The 22,776-nt window shown below is 36.7% G+C and overlaps 1 protein-coding gene across 1 annotated transcript; it reads left to right on the forward strand.

The window, feature by feature from the left end:
* The first annotated feature begins 19,777 nt into the window (after nucleotides 1-19,777).
* On the forward strand, nucleotides 19,778-22,434 carry LOC131153386 (transcription factor bHLH30-like). The gene is made up of 2 exons (XM_058105658.1): nucleotides 19,778-20,924; nucleotides 21,736-22,434. The coding sequence occupies exons 1-2, from the start codon at nucleotides 20,349-20,351 to the stop codon at nucleotides 22,234-22,236; spliced, it is 1,077 nt and encodes a 358-aa protein (XP_057961641.1). The 5' UTR covers nucleotides 19,778-20,348; the 3' UTR covers nucleotides 22,237-22,434.
* The last annotated feature ends 342 nt before the right edge of the window (nucleotides 22,435-22,776 follow it).

Below are 22,776 nucleotides of genomic sequence, written 5' to 3' on the forward strand. Positions count from 1 at the left end.
ATAGATCTATACTTAGTTGATTTAACCACTCTAGTATCCAAGTCGGGCATACAAGGTCTAAATCGAGTGGATTTAGTTCTAACACATCTGTGACATTAAGCAAGACATGTCAGAGCTTATGGTACTCAAAAACTCTTCTTTGACTAAAAATTATGCATTTATAAGAAAACCTAGAATACAAGCAAGTATATCTATATGTACTCAGTTGATTTAAACACTCAAGTGTCCAAGTCAGGCATATGAGGTCCAAATCGTGTGGGGTTAGTTCTCACATGTATGTGACATTGACAGTGCCAAAAAACTTCTCCCTGACTAAAAATTATGCTATTAGAAGTAAACTTAGAATACAAGCAAGTAGATCTATATTTGGTTGATTCAAGTACTCGGGTATCCAAGTCAGGCAAACAAGGTCCAAATGGAGTGAGGTTAGTTCTGATATGTCAATGACATTGAGTTGGATGTATCAGAGCTAACGATGCCCAAAAACTTTTCCCCGACTGAAAATTATACGCTTAGAAGCAAACATATAATACAAGCAAGTAGATCTATACTTAGTTGATTTAACCACTCAAGTGTCCAAGTCGTTCTTACGAGGTCCAAACCAAGACGGGTAAGTTTTGACATGTCTATGACATTGAGTTGGATGTGTCAGAACTGACGGTACCCAAAAAATCCTCTCCAACTGAAAATTATGCACTTAGAAGCAAACTTAGAATACAATAAGTTCATCTATACCTAGTTGATTTAGATACTTAGGTGTCCAAGTCACGCATACGAGGTCCAAACCGAGTGTGGTCAGTTACGACATGTTCATGACATTGAGCTGGACGTGTTGGAGTTGACAGTGCCCAAAAACTCCTTCCTGGCTAATCAAACTTAGATATTTAAAATTGTATCATTTATTGTTTAACTATGTATAATCATTCTTACTATCAAATCATTTCTACTTATAGTATGTATATATTCAAAAATTTTATTAATTTATAAGGTCTGCGGTGTGTTGAATAATGATGAGTACAATGACGAGCATAGTGATAATGATGCAGATGATTTTTTTGTATTTTTTGTTATGTGAATAGATCATGTATATATATGATGTATACACATTGTAACTATTTTTATGCATATATATTTTCATTTTCTTAACAATTATAGGAATTGATTCTCAATTATGGTTCAATATTTTGTGTGACGAAAATTAATTATCGGGTTCTCAAAGGAATTTCTGCGTGATTTTGTGAAAAAAAAAAAGAATTTTAATTATTACAAACTTTTAGTGACACTTTTTTAACCATCACTAAAAGTTGGGTAGTAATGACTGCTGTAGATCCGTCACTAAAAGTGTCCCAATAGTGACGGTTGCTAATGGTCACTAAAAGTAGGAAAATAGTGAGCGCTTCAAACCATCTCTAAAAGAAGGACAATAGTGATGGTTGCAAACCGTCGCTAAAACATGACAATAGTGACAATTTTAAAATCGTCACTAATAGTATGTCTTTAGTGACTATTTTTCAATCCACAAATTGTTTCAGTTATAGTGACAGCATTGCACTTTTAGTGATGATCCGCCTGTGTCACTAATACTCCATTATTAGTGACGGTTTCGAAAAGTGTCATAAATAGTCAGTTGAAACTGTCGTTATAGTCACCAATCCATAAGTGTCACTAAGTCGTCACTAATAATTAATAGTGATAGTTTTCTATTATTAGTAACAGTTTAAAATCGTCACTAAAATTCTTCTTTTTTGTAGTGTCTAAGCATGTGACTATCCACACGTTTTCTACCTCCTGGTTCTCTAATAGATTTCCTTAGCTTGATTAAATCACTATCTATAGCAAAGTTTATGTCTTTTTCTTGAAAGGGCTCTCTTGGTATTATCCTTACCAATTAAAAGAAAATTCGGAAAGAAGACGACATCACTTAGACTTAAACTCCATATTTTTAAATTTTTAATTTTTCTTTTGGACTGTGATGTTTTCTTCTATGATTAATCTTATCTTGTAAGCCACATCACCATTTCCTATTAAAATGTGATCTACAATCTCCTTGCTATTGTGCAATTTCAATTCGATTGTGTCATCCCACCATTTGCTTTTATGAATTCCATCCACTAACCCTCCATTTGTATATCCAATAGCTTCAATGGTTGCCTTACTTCTTAGATGAAGGGGAAATCCTTTAATGCTTATCCATCTCATGTTTTTTACTAGCAAAAGGGTTCCATTTGTTGATGCAGAGGAGTTGGTTTTGATAGGTGTGCTGGTTCTAGATAGTAGTACTTTTAGTGCCTTCTCTTTCAGAGTTGAAAATGAAAAGTAATTAATCAAAGGAAAACTATTTGACTCAAAAGCCACCCTTCACCTTCCAAGATTTTTTTGCACCACTCTCCTAATTCACCTAAATTCCTTAAACTATCATCAAATATATGAATGAGACACATTTTAGAAAATTTATTCTCTTCTTTCTGCTTGTGAAGTTTGGGTATGTAAGTAATCCAAACTCAAGAAAACTTAGTCCACAGTCTCTACTTGTGTGCAAGTCTTCTTCTTTTGCAGCTTGTAGATATAATTTTTCTTAGTTCAACCAATTTCCAAAAAACTTTTAGAGGTTTTTTTTTTTTTTGCTTTGAAAGGTTGCTTCTTCTTTTTTTCCCCTATAATTCTTTGTAGGTTGTTGACATTCGTTCAACTTGAACACACATAGTGGAAGCACACAATCAAATATGAAACAGTCAACAACCACTAATGCAATCATTCAATGATGAAATATACTCAAGAAACAATCAAACAATAATAAGAATAATAAAAAACGCAATTAGAACGCAGAAGATTTACGTGGTTCGACAATAGCCTACGTTCACAGGAGCAGCACTTGGGTTTCCACTATGATCAATGTCAAAGCTCATACTTTTGGGTTACGAAAATTGCTTATATAACAATCCTATGCTTATAGAAGAGTTTTAGAAAATAAATAATTTGCACCAATGGAAACCGTTGACGGTTTGGAACAGAAAAATAATCTTTGTAGCTGCTTCCTGAAATCGTTGATGGTTACACACCAAATCATCAACGGTTTTCCCTCTGAGGCTGCATGTTAGCTTTGGTGTATTCCCAAGAGGGGGGTGAGTTGGGTATTTAAAATTTTTTCCTACCTAGGTTTATCCAAATTAGCAATATTACACAACCTAGGGTCTATCTATACAATTATAAACTCAATTAACACATGTACTACATATAATGAATCAAGCATACAACATACATGTGCTAAAAATAAAAGTGCGAAAAATAAATTTTCGGGAATATAAAGAATACGCATGATATGGTTCGGCCAACTGTGCCTACATCCCTTCCTCTAGCTTGTAAGACTGAGGATTCCACTAATGCTCACATAATGGGTGGAGCGACACCATTTACAACCAGGTCAATTAGCAGGGCTAACCTCAACATACACCTTACTAGGATGGTGCACTTAACTTTCCTAACCAGGCCTAAGCCAATCTGGGACTATTCCACAAGACTATTCTCCCTTTTCAAGCCCGTGCCTGGAATACAACAGATGTAAAATTTTACGTACAAACAAATGCTTCTTGCATAAGCAGATATGTAGCACGATGCACAATATAATCAATGCACCTCAAATATGTATGAACCATAAGCTTGGTGCTCTACGTGTGCAATCAACACTCAATAAGATGTACAATCTCAAATATGCGTAGAGTGTTCTAACGAGCTAATCTTTGAAACAAGTTAAATCAAATCTCAATAACAAATCAGAGTTTCAAAGATGCTAATCAAATATTCAAACTAACTCAAAATATTTTCCTTCAATGAACCAGGCACAATAGTAGTTTGAAAATATTATAGCTTTGTAAAAATATTTTTGCACACAAAATATAAGCTTAATGAATCTTGTAACCTAAATGCAAATTCTCGCTTAGCTTTAGGATTTTTCCCAACCAAAGATATATTAATAAAATCAAGGGGAAATACCCTTTGCTCAACCCTCCAATAAAATCACAAGCAAAGCAAATGAGGTTTCTTAGCAATTTAAAAACGATTAATAAAACACTCACAAAGTAAGATTTCTCAAAGGAATGAAGGTATTTGAGTGTTATGGACTTAGTAGGAGAAAGTAGGATTTGGAATTTTTCAGAGAATTTTGGCTTAATCCTATTTGCTAATCTTACCTTAATTTTGCAAATGAAGAGATATATATAGGCATAGGCAAAATTATGACCGTTGGGGATACCAAGGTTATTATTAAATTTGTTTTAAAAACCATTAATAAAAATAACTATATTTACTTAATTTTAACTCCGGTAAAAAATAATTTGACCCTCGAGATTCAGGTGCCCGGTCTGAGGTTCGAGTACCCGAATAGACTCAATCAAAAAAAAGTATTTTAAAGAGTTCAATCACCTGAGTCTAGGTTCATTTGGTTGAACAAAAGTCTGAAACATTTGGTGTGCAGTTCGGGTGCCTATTGCTAAGTTCGGTTGCCTGAGGCTTGATTTGAACTATAAGGTTCGGCAGCCTAAGTTGGTGAGAAGTCCCTTTCTAAGGATTCGGTCGCCCGAGGGCGATGCACTCATTTCTGGTTTGGTCACCCGAAACCAAGTCAACCCGCTAACTTTTCATCTGTTCAGATGCTCGAGGTGTTTTGAACACCTGGGGTTTGGTCGCCCAACCTCTCACATATTTTCAATTAAGTCTAATTTTTGCTTCAATTAATTCCCTTGATATTATAAGTGATATTGGGGACTTTCTTGCATACAAGTGCTAGGACCTAGGGTCTTTCTAAGGCTTTTTAAGTACGCCAAAAAAATTGGCGTCGGTCGACCTCCCTAAGGTCAAACTACGGTTTTGAGTTTTAGTTCCTACATGCATGTCATGCATTAATTATTATAAACCGTTCTTATATTACTATTACTAGCCCATATTACACAAAATATAAATTATAATGAGTCTTGAGGTTCTTTAGTCTTCAAGTCTTCTTATGTGCCAGCATATGATCTGATAATATAAACCTGTGCACAAACTTGATAGACATTAAATACTAAGGTATTTGTCATGATCAAAACGGGATGTAACCAATAGGGTCAACAATCTCCCTTTTTTTGATAATGACAAGTACTTGCCTACTTCTCTCCCTTTTGGCAACAGCAAAAAAGGCCTAGATAAGCATTGAAGTATATATAGGCAAATAATAGGAAAATATCATTCATATACAAGATATGGTTTGCGAGAATTTTAAGAAAATTTGGCAGCATGCCGTTTGAAAATATGGCATTTCTTAAAAATATCTATACATAAATGACCTGATTGAGTTTTAATATTAACAATTTATCCATGACTACTCAACTCAACCAGTTCAGTATGGTCAAGAATTATTACTTTCAATATCCAAGAAGGTAATATAATCATACAATGCACAATGAATGATAAAGTATGAAATATGGAAATTAAGCATACAAACTGTATAACAGGTCATTAAAAGATTTAAATAACCTGAAAATAAAATTTGACCATAAATATGTACAAATCATTGCAATTGAAACATATCATAAGACCTGTGGAATATATGAGTTTAAAACACACGACATATGACAATAGGTAGAAGGTTTGAGAATAAAACGGTCTAACTAGTTCGCATGCATTTTTATGTGAAGTTACCAAACCAGTTATGCAATTACAAAAAAAAAAATAGTATATAATAAAGGCAAGTGATAAAGAGTTTAGTTTTGAAATTTGATCTTGCCAAAAGTACAAGTAAATAAATATATATGTATAATATATATATATATATATATATATCCCCCTTAAAATGTTTGCAAAATGGTGCTGGGGGTTACTTGCTGAAAAAGAAGCTCTAATTTAAAACAAGCAAGCACAAATTTTCTAGTTTGTTAATGAAGCACATACCAAACGACAACCATAATAATCATAAAAATTTCAACAATCACATGCAAGATCATATGACAAATCAAGTGATTGTGGCAATAACAACATATTTCAAATTTATGATTTTCAATAAAGCATTTCATTCAAACGCATGCCACACTTGATTCAATAACAAATCTAAGCTAAAAGTATTTCAGAGCATAATAAGATGAGTATTTTAATTTAAGATGCTCCCCCTATCAATTTGAGTTATAGCTTAGATGCAATAAATAACTTATACTAGATAGAGAATTATTTCATTATGCCTAGTAGTATAAGCCATCATTTTGAACCTTTTAAACCAACCATACTAATGATTTATTAACAGTATTATGATTGGTATGGTTATCCCTATAGGCAACAAATGCATCAGAAATGGATATTTAGGCATGCATTGTAGTTCATGAACCAAGAACATTCCATATCATATCATAAAGCGTTAAGAATAGGATATAATGTTCAAGGATTTCAAAAAAGCCTCGATATTCAATAAATAAAAGTGATACATATTGGTTCTTTAAGCTTTCTTTATAGATATGGAGCTGAGCTCCTTTAAATGTCTGATGATTATGCTAGGATGAAATTTAATTATTTAATTGATTTTCACTCATCCTTTCAAAAATATTTTAAAATTTAATTTTATTATAATCATCTTTGGACAAGGTTTTATGTTGGGAAAATTCTTGTCAAAATTTCGGTAGCATGTCATTTTTAAATCAGGCATTTTCCCATAAAATATGCACCTCATAGGTTCAAGTAAGCAATTTATAGTTCAGTTCTAGGCACATGAGAACCAATATCCACTACCAGCATGCAATTCATATCAACTGCATCTGCCATGCAGGAGGATTTCAATAACAAGCATGCAATCCAGTAGTATAATCAACTCAAGATATTCAATATAACTCAATAGAAGTTCGTGCTAGGAAAAGACATAAACTATCCATCAAAGACATTCTAATTATTTATTGAATCATGGATAGTGCGGCAATGTTGTACACATATATGCATAAGGGCATAAGCAATATAAGAATATGAGAGCATTTAAATTTATATATTTGAAGAATAAAAACTCCCCCTAAGTCATGCAATCAACTAATTTTATTCCTTTTTCATTTTATAATTACTTAGCCAAGTGTTTTAGATTTTTTGTGATTTAATCTTGGAAAAACATGCTTAGGCTTAGAGGACCAAAGATTCACATGCAATACTTCTTCAGGGTCATAAGCCAACGTACACCTCTTTACTTGTGAATTTCAATTTATGATAGAGGCCCAAGTTCAAATGGCTTTTCTTTCTTAACATTCATGCATAGGTTTCTTAGTTATTTCATTCTCATATATGTTGAAACTTATGGCCATCATATTAGCCATTTAACTTATTTTTAAGGATATGAAGCTCTAAAGGATACGACTTAACGTTTTGAGAGCTTACGAAGCGAAATAAAGAATAAATACTCTTAACAGTTAAATTTCTATTAAGTTCGGGAGAATATTTTTGAAAAGTAGGACTTTATACAAGACAAGCATTCTAAAGAAAATGTCCTAATTGTTTTGGAAAAGAGCATATAGGAGAATATGAATATTTTTTACCAATGCTCTTTGGAGATTTGGAATGTATCCTTCAACTATGATCACAGTTTTGGAGCAAGGAAACGAATCAATGAGAGGATGGATCTTTACCTGATGTGATTGTGAGATGGTAAAGATTTCCTATGGAAGAAGTGAACCAAAATTAAGGGATTTACAATCTAAACTTAAAAGGAACACTCCCCTGGTGGATGCCTCTAATTTTGATTACAAGGAGGATGGCTTTTTATTAACACTCGATAGATATGAAATTTATTATCATTGGTGCTTACACCTAGAGTGATGACTCCAAATTGTTCAAGGCTTTTAAGTTCATGGATGGGTTTAGGATTAAGGGATATATAGTATGAGATGGATTCGCTAAACCACAAACTTGTGCAATGGACAATATATGCTTAACTTAAGAATTGTACATTTAAGTATGGATTAAGCATTTGAAATTAATTACCTGACAAAGATGCTATGTCCAATTGGAAGTAAATGCAAATACTAGGTTTATATATTTTAACCTCGAATCACTTCCTAAGCTTACAATCATCACAACCCCTAAACCTAGAAACTAAGAAAATATTAACTAGAAGATAATTTCAATTTGAATCCATTATTCCTTAAGTCCTATGGGGATTACCCAAATCATTTTCTTATCTAAGCCTCTTTCATTTTTACTTGACGTAGCATGATTATGGGTTTGATGAACTAACCATGAACCCTTTCTGAAAAATTTGTTTTTTTTAATTATTAAGGATTCATTGTGATTATTCTTTTCATTTTTAATTTTGAGTGTTATGCTAGAATAATCATGTATCTCTTTCTCTAAGCAGATGATTTTCAAGATCTTCTTAATCTTTTTTCTTTTCAAGGATGACATGAAACTCTTTTAATTTTTCTAATTGCTTTGCCAAACTATTGCTCTCATTTTTCAAAAAGGTTTTCTTCTTAGACATCTTGACTAGAATCTTATGCATTTTAAATGATTCATTTTCTAGTGATGTATGTGAGGGCATGCTTTTATTGTAAGATTCAATACATGAGTCATCACAAAATTTATCACTATAACATTCATATGAATCAATGCATACAGTATTATCATTAGAACCAATAGATGACTCATTATACAATATATCACAAGATTTGGCACAAGAGTCATCACGACATGCATCACATGGATTATTGCATAAGCTAATAGCACAATTATCACTAGGGCAATCAGATGATTCATTGCATGATATATTCTAGTCTTCAACATGAGAATCATCAAGTGCATCAATAACAGAACTATCATAATATTCAACAGATGATTCAACATTACATACAACACAACATTTGACATAAGAATCATCAATTAAGTTAGAGTGAGACTCACATACCTCCTTTTCTGTTAATGTAATCACCCAATCATTTACCATATCCGAAACGTCAGAACTTGATACTTCAAGAGTGGCGGTCTCTTCTTTCTCCTAGGTCTATCCATATTTCTTTTTGAGTTGTTCCTAGATTTCGTCAGCACTTGCACAAGCCATGATCTCATGAAAAATATCAGTCTTTAAAGCACAGTATAATAAATCCATGGCATGTGAATTTGCATGCATCACAGTAGTATCATTTTCGTTTACAAGCATACAAATTCCTTTGACAATCACCTGCTAGGCCCTCCAGTCCATTGATTTTATAAATATGTTCATTCTAATTTTCTAGGCAGTGTAATCAACATCATAAGTGACCGTCCCTCTCCAAATGGGGATACACCAATTTGAGTCATCCCGATCTTTAGCAAAAACGTTTAAGTCAATGCTACGAGGCTCTAATACCAATTATTATCTTTGGTGTATTCCCAAGAGGGGGGTGAATTGAGTATTTAAAATTTTCTCCTACCTAGGTTTATCCAAATCAGTAGTATTATGCAACCTAGGGTCTGTCTATACAATTATAAACCTAATAAACACATGTACTACATATAATGAATCAAGCATACAACATACATATGCTGAAAATAAAAGTGCAAAAAATAAATCTATGGAAATATAAAGAACACGCATGATCTGTTGTCAGGGCAAACCAACTATGCTTACGTCCCCTCCTCTAGCTCGCAAGTCCGAGTGGAACGGCACCATTTACAATCAGGTCAATTAGCGGGACTGACCTCAACCTACACCTTACCAGGATGGTGTACCTAGCTTTCCTAACTGGGTCTAAGCCAATCTGAGACTATTCCATAAGGTTAGTCTCCCTCTTCAAGTCCGTTCCTAGAATACAACAGATGTAAAATTTTACGTGCAAACAAACCCTTCTTGCATAAGCAGATATGAACCACGATGCACAATATAATCAATGCACCTCAAATATATATATATATATATATATATATATATATATATGAACTATAAGCTCGGTGCTCTACGTGTGCAATCAACACTCAATAAGACGTATAATCTCAAATTTGCGTAGACTATTCTAACGATCTAATCTTTGAAACAAGTTAAATCAAATCTCAATAACAAATCAAGGTTTCTAGATGCTAATCAAATATTCAAACTAACACAAAATATTTTCCTTCAATGAACTAGGCACAAAAGTAGTCTGAAAATATTATAGCTTTGTAAAAATACTTTCTGCACACAAAATATAAGCTTAATGAATCTTGCAACCTAAATGCAAAGACTCACTTAGCTTTAGGATTTTTCCCAACCAAGGATATATTAATAAAATCAAGGGGAAATATCCTTTGCTCAACCCTCCAACAAAATCACAAGCAAAGCAAATGAAGGTTTCTTAGCAATTTAAAAACGATTAATAAAACACTCACAAAGTAAGATTTCTCAAAAGAATGAAGGTATTTGAGTGTTATGGACTTAGTAGAAGAAAGTAGGATTTGGAATTTTTCAAAGAATTTTGGCTTAATCCTATTTTCTAATCTTACCTTAATTTTGCAAATGAATAGATATATATAGGCATATGCAAAATTATGACCGTTGGGGACACCAAGGGTATTATTAAATTTTTTTAAAAAACCATTAAGAAAATTAACCCTATTTATTTTAACCCTGGTAAAAAATAGGTTGACTCGCAAGATTCGAGTGCCCGATCTGAGGTTTAGGTGCCTGAATAGATTCAATAAAAAAAAGCATTTTAAAGAGCTCGGTCGCCCAAGTCTAGGTTTGGTTGGCTGAACAAAAGTTAAAAACATTTGGCACGCGGTTCGGGTTCCCAGTGCTAAGTTCGGTTAGTTGAACTGACAAGTTCGGTCGCCTGAGGCCTGATTTGAACTGTGAGGTTCGGCAGCCCGAGTTGGTGAGAAGTCCCTTTCTAAGGATTCGGTCGCCCGAGGGCAGTGCACTTATTTCTATTTCAGCCGCCCGAAATAAGGTCAACCCGCTAACTTTTCATATGTTCGGGTGCCCGAGGTGCTTTGAACACTTGGGGTTCGGTCGCCCAACCTTTCACATATTTTCAATTAAGTCCAATTTTTGCTTCAATTAATTCCCCTGATATTATAAGTGATATTGAGGTCTTTCTTACGTGCAAGTGCTGGGACCTAAGGTCTTTCTAAGGCCTTTTTAGGTACGCCAAAAAAATTGGTGTCGATCGACCTCCCTAAGGTCAAACTACGATCTTAAGCTTTAGTTCCTACATGCATGTCATGTATTAATTATTACAGACCACTCGTATATTACTATTATAGACCCAAATTACACAAAATATAAATTACAATTTGTCTTGAGGGTCTTTAGCCTTCAAGTCTTCTCATATACCAGCATATGATCTGATAATATAAACCTACACACAAACTTGACAAACATTAAATACCAAGGTATTTGTCATGATCAAAACGGGATGTGACCAATAGGGTCAACACTACACCTTGCTTCTATCCCTTCATCCCTCACATCATATAGCTTTCTTCGGTACATGTGATATGATTTGAATATAAGCCACATGCTCAACAATCTCCACCTTGGCGAATATTCACCACCTTGACAATCTGAAAGCATAACCGCTGCTCTACCTAGGCCTATAGATTTTGGACCCGCCTCCCCTCCAACACCTAGAGACATAAACGAAGTCCAAGCCATGCTTGAACTTGACCGTGGTAATAAAAACTCCACCTAACTAAACACCCAACTCCTTGAACGATCCTTTGAACCACAATGCTACCTTGGCAGCCTCTACCTCTACTAAGAACTCTGATCTAGTTGTAACCAGCGTAGAATGAGACAATACCTTGGACTTCCAACAATTAGGTCTTCCCACAACATACCCTGTTGTAAGCCTCTTATCTTATAAGCCCCCTATGTAGTCTCCATTTGCAAACCTCATAACTAACGAAACCATTTGTTTCTCGTTGTGTACCCAACAATACTGGCGTAGGAAACCTTTTACATGACACAAACATCACCGTTTGTCTTTGAGTATTGAGCAGTAGATTGTTTACTTAGATTTTCCAACAATGTACCAGTGACCGGTTTAACCCTAACCATGCTAAACCTCACCAACACCTGATCCCCAAAATCACCCTGAGATAACAATGATCTCCATGTATTTTTGTCCACACAACCGTCCTGAGATAACACTAATCTTCTTACATCTACAAAGTCACCCTGAGATAATCCCTATATCCCTGTAGCTTTACTCTTGCAAATCTCCAACATAAGAACACTCTTGGTAGCACTCAAAACCTTCATGTCAACTTCCATTCTCAACAGAGTCCCTAACTGATTTACCTCAGCCGAAACCTTTCTAGAAATTGGCATGTTACTCACATAAAACTATAGAATACCTTCCCACTTGCAACATATCTCCTTCTCCCCCTCTAGGAGCACTACCAACCCCACGTCTGATTCTTATATGGTACCTCCATCTCTTCCACCATGGCACTTGTCCACTTACCCTTCTCCTGGTTATGCAATGCCTCCTAAAAATAGTAGGATCCTTCCTAGTAGTAATGGTTACATAAGACATCATATCACACTTGGGCGGTGGTCTGATAGTGTCTCTGAGCCTATTGTGATTCTGTTAGTCTCCCGAGTTTGAACTTCATGCATTTCTGCCCTGAGTATAAAACTCCACCTACATCACAATCTCCTTTATGCTCCAGTTTATCCTATGATACTGCAAGTCTCTTGAGTTAAAACTCCCTGCATTCCACCCCTAAGTCTCCAACTCCACCTACATGACATGCTCATTACTACTGCTGTAACTTTCTAGGATCCATTTCTCTTTATTTACCTAAGTACACTGTTCTATGGCTTTAACACATAAAGTCGTGTCTCCACCAATCGCCACCCTATTTGCCATTAGATCACCTAGCTTGAACTCATCTTTCTTATACACTAGAAAGATGCACCGTCTAGACATCACACCAAGCCTAGATACCACCTCACTAGAAATATGCATAGTTGGACCTTCAAAGTCTACCGTATAACCAATCCAAACCTCTCCTGCAACTCTCTCATCTAGTGATTCTTTTGGCAATCGATTATCCTAGAAACATGTCATACTTGCTGACTTTACTAAGAAGTCCCTTACGAGCCCTGCATACACCATGCCCTACTCACAAAACTCCTTGAACACCAGCGTACTCAGCAACAATATTTGACCTAAGGAACTCTCTCCCAGCCACAAGTTACACCTGGAAAATAACTCCAACTTGCGTTGCATGATATTCCCCTAGACCTTTCATGATAACCACACCAAATACCCATGTCCAACCTGTGATGCTACCCTCACCAATCCCCAAAAATCCACACCATTGTAGTTAAGAATACCCACCATTTTGTGTGTGGTAACATGACACAAAACGGTATTTCCTTACTCAGGATACTCAGTTGTAGCTCCACCTACAACTGTGTTACCTTGCAATGCATAGAGATTCCCTGCTATCTTCTATCCCTTCATCACCATCAATACGTCAACGCACACCATCATCATCCTACCTTTAGACTTGTAACTATACACATCTTATCCAAAGCACCCAATGATATCACATTCTTTGGTAGATTGGGTACATGCCTTACCCCACACAACGCCCTTACATACCATCATACATCTTAATCCTGATATACCCCATTCCAACAAATTTGCAAATCGAATCGTTTTCCATAATAACAAAACCAGGACTCGCCAATCTATAAGTGGTGAACGAGGCTTTATTGGACTTCATGTGAAAAGAACATCCCAAGTTTAAGATCTAAGAATCCGTGAAGCATTCTAAACACTATGAAACAATAAGCATCTCACCATCACTACTCCCCGAGTCCCCTTCTTCAACTACACTCAAGGATTTTAACGAACCCTCTTGAGATTTTGCCTTTCCCTTCTCCCAATCCGGACATTTTGGTTTTATGTGCTCTAGTTTCATGCACTTAAATTAGCAAACATCCTTCTTCCTCCTAGATTGAGTTTTATTACCACTCGTTCCACTCCATGATTTGCCTCTCCCACGATCTAGATTACCCTTCACCACGAGCCCTACGCCATGTGAACCATCATCACTAGCCTTCTTCCTTTGATGGAACCCCAGCAATGCACTCGTGATATCCTCCAACTCTAGGGTTTATTTCCCCCAAGTTAGTGTTGTAACTAGATCTCGTATGTAGGCGATGTACGTAGGGAATTCAGCAGCAACAACACTTTGTCCTCCTCCTTGAACTTCACATCAACTCGCCTCCAATAACTAATGATCTAATTAAATATGTTGATGTGCTAAGTAAATTCTGAACCCTTCGCCATCTTAAACCAATAAAGCTTTTGCCTTAATATAACTTGTTTGGAATCGACTTGGAGACATGCATCGGTGCTCCAGTTTTAGCCAAACTGCCGCCGACAAGTCTTCATCCATGACGTGATACAACACTTCATCGGCCAAACATAACCTGATCATGGAAACCACCTTTGCTTCAAGCTCCTTCCAACTTGCTTCGTTCATGTTGTCCGGCTTCTTTCCGTACAAATCCTTTACCATCCCTTGTTGCACTAGCAAATCTTTCACTCTTCGTTGCCAAAGCCTGAAATTACCAGTTCCATCGAACTTGTTCACGTCGAACTTAATCGAAGAGACACCAGCCATTGTTGAACCAATAGCTCTGATACCACTTGTTGACGTTCGTTCAACCTGAACACGCACAACAAAAGCACATAATCAAACATAAAACAATCAACAACCACTAATGTAATCACTCAATGAAAAAATATATTCAAGAAGAAATCAAACAATAATAAGAAGAATCAAAAACACAACTAGAACGCACAAAATTTACGTGGTTCGACAATAGCCTATGCCCACGAGAGCGTGCAACACTTGGGTTTCCACTATGATCTATGTCAAAGCTCACACTTTTGGATTACAAATATTATTTATATAACAATCCTATGCATACAGAAGAGTTATAGTAAACCTAAACAACTTCTACAGCAATCTCCTAATGGAAAATCCTCTAGATAAGCCCAATGTACAAGCCCTCGATTTGAAAATACATAATCTACCATTGACGGAAACCATCGATCGTTTGACCAAATTGTCAACGGTTTGGAGTAAAAGAATACTCTTTGTAGCTACTGCCTGAAACCGTCAACGGTTACACACCAAACCGTTGACGGTTTGCCCTCCAAAGTTGCACTTTGCCTCTATCCCTTTGTCTCTCTTATCACGTACCTTTCTCCGGTACATGTGATTTGCTTTGAATATGAGCCACATCCCCAACATAGGCTCATGCATAATTGATTACAGCCTTCCATGGACCTTTTCCATTTTAAGATGAATATAGAATTGCCCTTTGTTCTTTGATCAATTCAATTGGCATCATGAATAGTTCGCCCTTTTTCTTGATATAGTTGTAGGAGTAGGTTTTGCTTCCCCAAATATTTGGAATCTCGTTTGATCTTTACCTTTCCCAATACCTTCGAGACATTTGCACAACCAAGGAACCTCTTCCACTATGAAATGAAGGGACTAACTAAACTACTCTACCCTTGTAGTACTGATGGTGGGGAATTCAACCCCATTGAAATCTTGAAGCTTAATTCAATTCTAGCAAAGAATTCCTAGTCCAAAGGAGCTCCATCTTTTCTTTTCTTTTCTTTTTCCTTGGAAATCTATATATGACCATATATTGCCTCTATCATATAAAATTCTCTCCTTGCTGATCACGCAAATGGAATCATAAAAATGTTATTCATTGGCAAAAATTATCTTCTAAAAAGTTAAATGTTTATGTATTTTTGTTTTCTTCTTATTAGATTACAAGAACATTTCCCTTGGACAATCCCTTTAACCTTCCGTTGATAGTCTTCTAGTGAAACTATAAACCTTGGTCTTTATGTGATATCCATTTGCAAAATTCACCCTTCCTTTTATTAGATTTAGATATAAATATGTAAAAAAAAGATCTCTTCCACCTTAGTTCTGTTGGCATTTATGGAGTGTCGGCGATCTTCCTATGGACTCATTATCATATATGCAAGAGTATGGTATCAATGCTTGACAAACCTTCCTTTATAGTAACATGCAGCATAAGGAAAATAAAAATTGAAAAGTTTGAGTTGGCAGGGGATCCAACGCTCAAATAGCTAGAAGAACATTAATAAACTCAAAAAGGTTCTTAGAGGTTAAAGACTTAGGCTTGACCAAAGAATCTTTTAAGTCCTCCGAGGGATACATATATAAACTGAGATAACTCTAATGAAATGTTAGTGTCGAAAAGAGCTTGAAATTTGATAACGTATTGGGAAACTTCTAGGACAATGGCCTATGAAACTCATCCAATCAAGTTTTACATTGAGAAGAACGATCATGGTGAGGAGGAGGATAAGGAAGAAAAGGAAGGAGATGAAGGGACTTAGACCCTAATGGTTGTCATTGAACCCCAACAATTCTTTGAGTAAAATATGTAAACACTTCGAGGTAAAAAGAGTATGCAAGGATCATATAAGATTTTAAAAGTTGATAAACTAGATTTGACATCCTAATCTTTGAAACACTTATTTATCTCTTTTTGACTTAAGCATTTGAAGGTCTTTTTTAGGAGTCTCAGTACTAATTTGGAACACTAGAATAAGCATTTGTTTAACTTCCAATGAGAAACAAAATTAATAACAATGAAAATAAAAGTAAATAAACTAGAAATTGGGCATGGAAAGGACTCACTATATTAATTAGGCCCACTTGCGTTGTGGGTGTTGTGCACCTATAAATAGCATAGAAATGTAAAGAGAGAAATGCTTTGCAGATGGAATATTTGTATAAAAGTCCTATACAAAATGCAATGTGATGAGGAACACAACTAAAATGAAAGGGTGGCATACGTATTAACAGTGTTTCATGTGTGGAAATGAAATTAAATGGTAGACAACCTAGCTCGCGTACAATAGCCCTACCATTAATATTTCTTGCGGAAAAAATTTCGATTTGAAAATTCAATTCGTACAGCATTGTTTCATGTGGAGTAGCTAGCTCTGCAAAAGGATAGATATGATATAGTGGGGAGTTGCATGAGCCATGTCCCATGTGCAGCAATGGTTAATTAGATGAGAGCATGCAAGCAGGATGGTTGAGGCCATGAGAACGTCATGGCAGCGTGTGATTGATGTCATCATAAACCCCACACGGAGGCTTAGCCTTGTTGGTATATATGGTAGTGGTGGTGGTGCTATCATGCAGAGTTTGAATATTGTAAGATTAAAATATAAAGAGAAAGAGAATAGAAAAAGATGAGAGAAGATAAAAGAGAATGGGGACCAATGCAGCCATGCGTGTGCCCACTGACCACCAAAAGGGTCCTGAGAAAAAAAAAAAAAAACCTTCTTTAGGGCTTCCATGCCCCAACCCCAACAGTAATTAACACAACAGAGAAGGGAACAACAGTGCCCAGAGACAGTCCCAATCAGGCAAAAAACATCAATCCCCCTCTCCCTCCATCTACCAAAGAAAGGGAGAGGAGCAGCACCCTATGAGACCTTGGAAATGTGTTTTGTTGGTACTTGGTATTGGTGGGTTTTCTTTTTTAATTTTGAATGTTGTGTCAAATAATACACTTAAAATTTTAGCTTTTTTTTTCTACTAAAACAAGAATCTAAAATAAAAATTAAAGAGATTAATAAAAAAAATTAAATGGGTCTCCCTCAATAAAATTCTAACCTTATATTTGGAAGTTTGTAATTCAGACTTTATGATTAGATTGTGAATTTAGACAAAACTTAATGCAAAATTGCGTTGAGTTTCATTCAAATTCGTGCAAATTCAAATTAAAGATTCAAAATCTATGCTCCTAAACATTTACCTTATTGTTGAGCACAACTAATAATTTAGTGGGTTACATACACTTTTAATACTGAATCGTAACAAACCCATGGTGATAATGAGTCATGCATCACATCAAAAATTTTGCCTCCCATGATGGGGAGATTCACTATAATGGTGTTGAAATGGAAAATAAAAGGGCAACCTCTCTCTCTCATGACAAGTTAATATATAGTACTATAATGTTGAAATTGAAAAAAGGGGGGATCTCTCTCTCATGGACAAGTTAATATATAGTTATGGCATTGAAATGGAAAATAAAAGGCCAATCTCTCTCTCCCTCTCTCATGTACGTGCAGTTAATAGTATTACGGTGTTAAAATAGGAAATGGAAAGGTCTCTCTCTCATGGGTCAGTTAAGATTGGGCTTGATGATTTTGTTTTACTTTGGGCAGCCAAGCTACTTAAGACAGTGTAATTACCCAAGCCTTGCTTGGGTTGTCAAGGGCTTTGAGCCAAGTAACTTTTCTTTTTCGCTTTATTGTTTTTACCATAAACACACATCATGGATTACATGACTGTTGCAAAACCCTCTATAGGCCCAATTACCACCGAACAGGTAGCATGGCAACAGATATTAGACAGGGCTCCTATAGCGTCCCGATGATCAAATCAACTAGGTAAAGGCATGCCAGCCTGCCCTAGAACATGTCAAAAGTTATTAGAAACATGTTTCCTTTTTGTTTTTTGTTTGTTTTTTTAATTTTTTTTAAGGATGATATTGTATCATTACAAGTATTGAAGAACAAATCTTACCAACCAGCCAATTTATGCGTTTTCTTAACCTATAGAAACATGTTTTTCTTGTTCTTTGTTTTTTGTTTTTTGTTTTTTGCTTTTTTGCAGGATGGTATTGTATCTTTACAGGTATTGAAGAATAAATCTTACCAACCAGCCAATTGACGCATTTTCTTATCTCTATTTTCTTCACAATATGGTAAATGAGACATAAAAGGAAACTGGAAACTGAAGGGGGTCATGTGGACTTGTACCAAAGGGTATACCTACTTGAAAACTCATGATGACCAACACCCTCAATTCATCATCTACAATTTTTTTTCAGCATATATATATATATATATATATATATGTGCAGTTGGTACTGTTAGACTTATAGGTGTTTAATATGAGGAATGGTGGCATGGGGAAATAGTTTATACTTGTACTCCTATATGTGTGTAAAGAAGTAATGTGAGCATCAATTAATCTGCCAAACCATGCAGTGCCCTTCATAATGAAGCGAAACCTCAATGATTTCAACGTTTCAATGCTCAAAAAGAGCCGCACCATTCACTAACAATATTTTTTAATTAAAATTCCCACGTATACTTATATACATATATGCATATATCTTAATTTAAGGATAAAAAAAACAAAATATACCGAAATCTATTGCCATCAAAAGGTCTAAATTCCAAAAGGACTGGTGGAAGTCCATAGTTTATGTGACTGAAACCGAGGCTTCAAGATATGAACCTTAGATAGAGAGAGAAAGAGAAAGGAAATGCATGAGACTTCCTGTGGGGGAGAGAGAGAGAGAGAGAGAGAGAGAGAGAGAGAGGAGTGCGTTCCAAGACACAATGATTACATGGTCTTGGGGAAGCAGAAAGGGTGGGTGTGGAAATAGCCACAGAGAGAGAGAGAGAGAGAATATAAAGGGGTGAAGGGGGGATTGACCGAGGAAGCTAGGAAAGGGAGGAAAGGGAACTTTTATGATGATACATCAGGCTTTTGGTCTTTGGTCGGTCGACAATCGGTGAGTTGTGTGTACACTGTGTTGCGTTTGTGTTCCCTTCCAACGCACCTCTCTCTCTCTCTCTCTCTCTCTCTCTCTCTCTCTCTCTCTCTCCCTCCCTGCCAAGCCAGCACTCCCATCGCAGAGTGTAATTATGCACTTTGAACCAATCACAAAGCAACAAATACTTATATTTAATTGATTCTACCACATTATTTATTCATTCTTCCACACAAAAAAAAAAAATGGTAGAAAAGATACCACAACCCTGATAGCTTCAGGGATGATCATATCATACATGGACTGTGAGAGAGACAGAAAATAATAAGAGAGATGGAATTGAAGAGAATGCGTAAGAAGAAAGGAATGGGTAGTCCCAGTAAGTACCAAAGGCCCTCTATATATTAGAGGGCGTGAGAGCTAAACGGGGCCGCAGATCACCACAGACCACAACAAAACAAACAACCCAAAAAGATTAAACATACCCTCAAAACCCAAAGCAAAAGGAAAGCTATCTAGCTTTCTTTAGAGAGAGAGAGAGAGAGAGAGAGAGAACGAGCGAGCATGGATAAAAAGAGTCATCACCTTCCTAGCTAAAGAGTTTCAGAGACATTCCCACAGAAAACCCTCCTTTCACATATTAACAAAGGTTTGTCTTAGATTCAATTCTTGTGTATAAAACCCTTCAATTTCCTGCTTCTGCCCACAGAAACAAAGAGAGAAGTGTGTGTATATAAATCAATTTAGTTCTTCAGACAAATCAAACATACCCAGAGAGCTAGAGAGAGGGATCATGTGTGGTAAGAAGGAAGAAGATCAAGCAGAGTGTTCCCAAAGCATTCAGAACTTTCAAAGCTTCGAAGAACAACAACTGCTTCTGCAACAGCAAAACCCTGCACACGATCTATACGGAACTGGAAGAGGAACTGAAGCAGGAGGATTCATGTTCCCAGACGGTCCGCCAATCCTGCCATGGTCTCTTCCACCGGTTCACCCCTTCAATCCGACCCACTTCGCTCCAAACCCGGTTCGAGAGCACGTCGACCCGTTTCTCCTCCATCCTCCCCCCTCACCCTACGGCGTTAACTTCTTCAACCGAAGAACTGCTCCTCCTCCGGCACTGCAGTTTTACGAGGGTCAGTCCTCGGACCCTCTCCGGATCATATCCGACTCTCTCGGGCCGGTCATTCAACCCGGTTCAACCCCTTTCGGACTCCAAGCCGAGCTGGGGAAGATGACCGCGCAGGAAATTATGGACGCAAAAGCCCTCGCCGCCTCCAAAAGCCACAGCGAGGCCGAAAGGCGACGCAGAGAGCGAATCAACAACCATCTCGCTAAATTGCGCAGCTTGCTACCCAGCACCACCAAAGTAAGTTCTACCTTTAATTGCAAATCTTCCCCAAAAGTTATCTCTAATTCCGAATGAACCCCAGAAGCATACAGGAATATCCTTACGCGTATATCATGTGATTTTATGACCCAGAAAAATCATGCATGTATTTTATATTACGTTTTTTAAACAGCCTTTTTGTTTTGGCATGGATCATGGAATGAACTTTTTGATTCAAAGATCTCTGTAGATTTTCCTGAGATTCTAATAATTAGAAGCTTATAACCTACAAACCCCACCATGGGACACCAAGTGCATGCAATCTCATCTTTTCTCTTAGCTTCTAATTCTTTGTAATATATATTATATGTGTTTCACATGTTTTGGTTCCTTCGGCTTTTGTTTCTCTTCGGTTAATTGGTTTGATATATGCTCTGGGTCGTTTTGTGGTAGTTCCGAGGAGGAGAAATAAGCGAAAAGGGAATGAGCGTTAATGTCGCTGGGCTGATATGGTAAAGAGGAACACCGGAGCAGTTAAAAAGCTTCTCTGGAAATTTCTTGCCGGTTGTATATATGATGATCAGTCAAAACTGAGTATATGGATAGAACAAAAAAGAAATAAAGACAGAAAAAGCTAGCTTTCCTGTCAGCCCCTTAAGACACATCCCTCATCCCCTTAAACCCCGCCGTTAAACCCTTCTTAAACCCTCAAAATAGTTGAAATCATGAAACCACTTCATATTCCAAGACCTTACCACCACATATGTGTCTTCTTGCACCGTATGGTTAAATGTGCAATGCTTACTTCATGTTCTTAATTATCTAAATTGCTCTTGTGATACATGCTCAGACGGACAAAGCTTCACTGCTTGCGGAAGTGATCCAACACGTGAAAGAGCTCAAGCGCCAAACGTCTTTGATCGCGGAATCAAGTCCGGTCCCTACGGAGATCGATGAACTAACGGTGGATGCTTCGGACGAGGATGGGAAGTTCGTGATAAAGGCTTCGCTTTGTTGCGAAGACAGGTCGGATCTCTTGCCCGACCTCATAAAGACCTTGAAAGCTCTGAGGCTGAGAACACTGAAAGCCGAGATCACGACGCTCGGGGGACGAGTTAAAAATGTCTTGTTCGTCACGGGAGAAGACGAGTCCACCAGTGACGACCAACAGCAGCAGCAGCAGCAACAACAACAACAACAACAAGCACCACTCCAGCAACAGTACTCTATAAGTTCAATCCATGAAGCCCTTAAAGCAGTGATGGAGAAAACAAACGGGGATGAGTCTGCTTCTGGGAGTGCAAAGAGACAAAGAACCAATATAAACATCCTTGAACACAGGTCTCTTTAAATGATCACCAGGATCTACCTTGCTTATCTCATGATCGATCATAATTAGTACGTTTTTGTTTTTCATCTTTCTCTTTGATTCCTTTTTCTTGTGTGCGCATGTTTTTTTCCCCTTTATTTTTGTTTTCTTGGGGTTGTCATCGTGTATGGAGTATCCATCACCAAACAAATAGGAAAATGATGGTACGCGATTAATGTATTTCCATAATCGTCATTACTGTGAAGTGGGAATGGACGAGAGAGAGAGAGAGAGAGAGAGATGTGGTTGGTGGGGATTGATTCTCTTATGGTTTGGGCAGAGGAATTGTGTGAAAGGGAGAGTTAACGAGTTTGTTGAGAAGGGGGAAAACAGTGGAGATCTTTTTCGTGGTGAGAGAAACCTCAGATCGAATACTGACATGGAAAATGTGGAGATGATTTCTTCCTTCAGAATGGAAAATGCGCGCAGGAGGCAACATGGACTTTGGAGGGTATTGTTTGTTTTGTAGTGGAGGCTATCTCTGATAAATAATCATAAGAAGGATGACGATATATATACACA

This window comes from Malania oleifera, chromosome 4 (assembly GCF_029873635.1).
Source record: "Malania oleifera isolate guangnan ecotype guangnan chromosome 4, ASM2987363v1, whole genome shotgun sequence".
NCBI lineage: Eukaryota > Viridiplantae > Streptophyta > Magnoliopsida > Santalales > Ximeniaceae > Malania > Malania oleifera.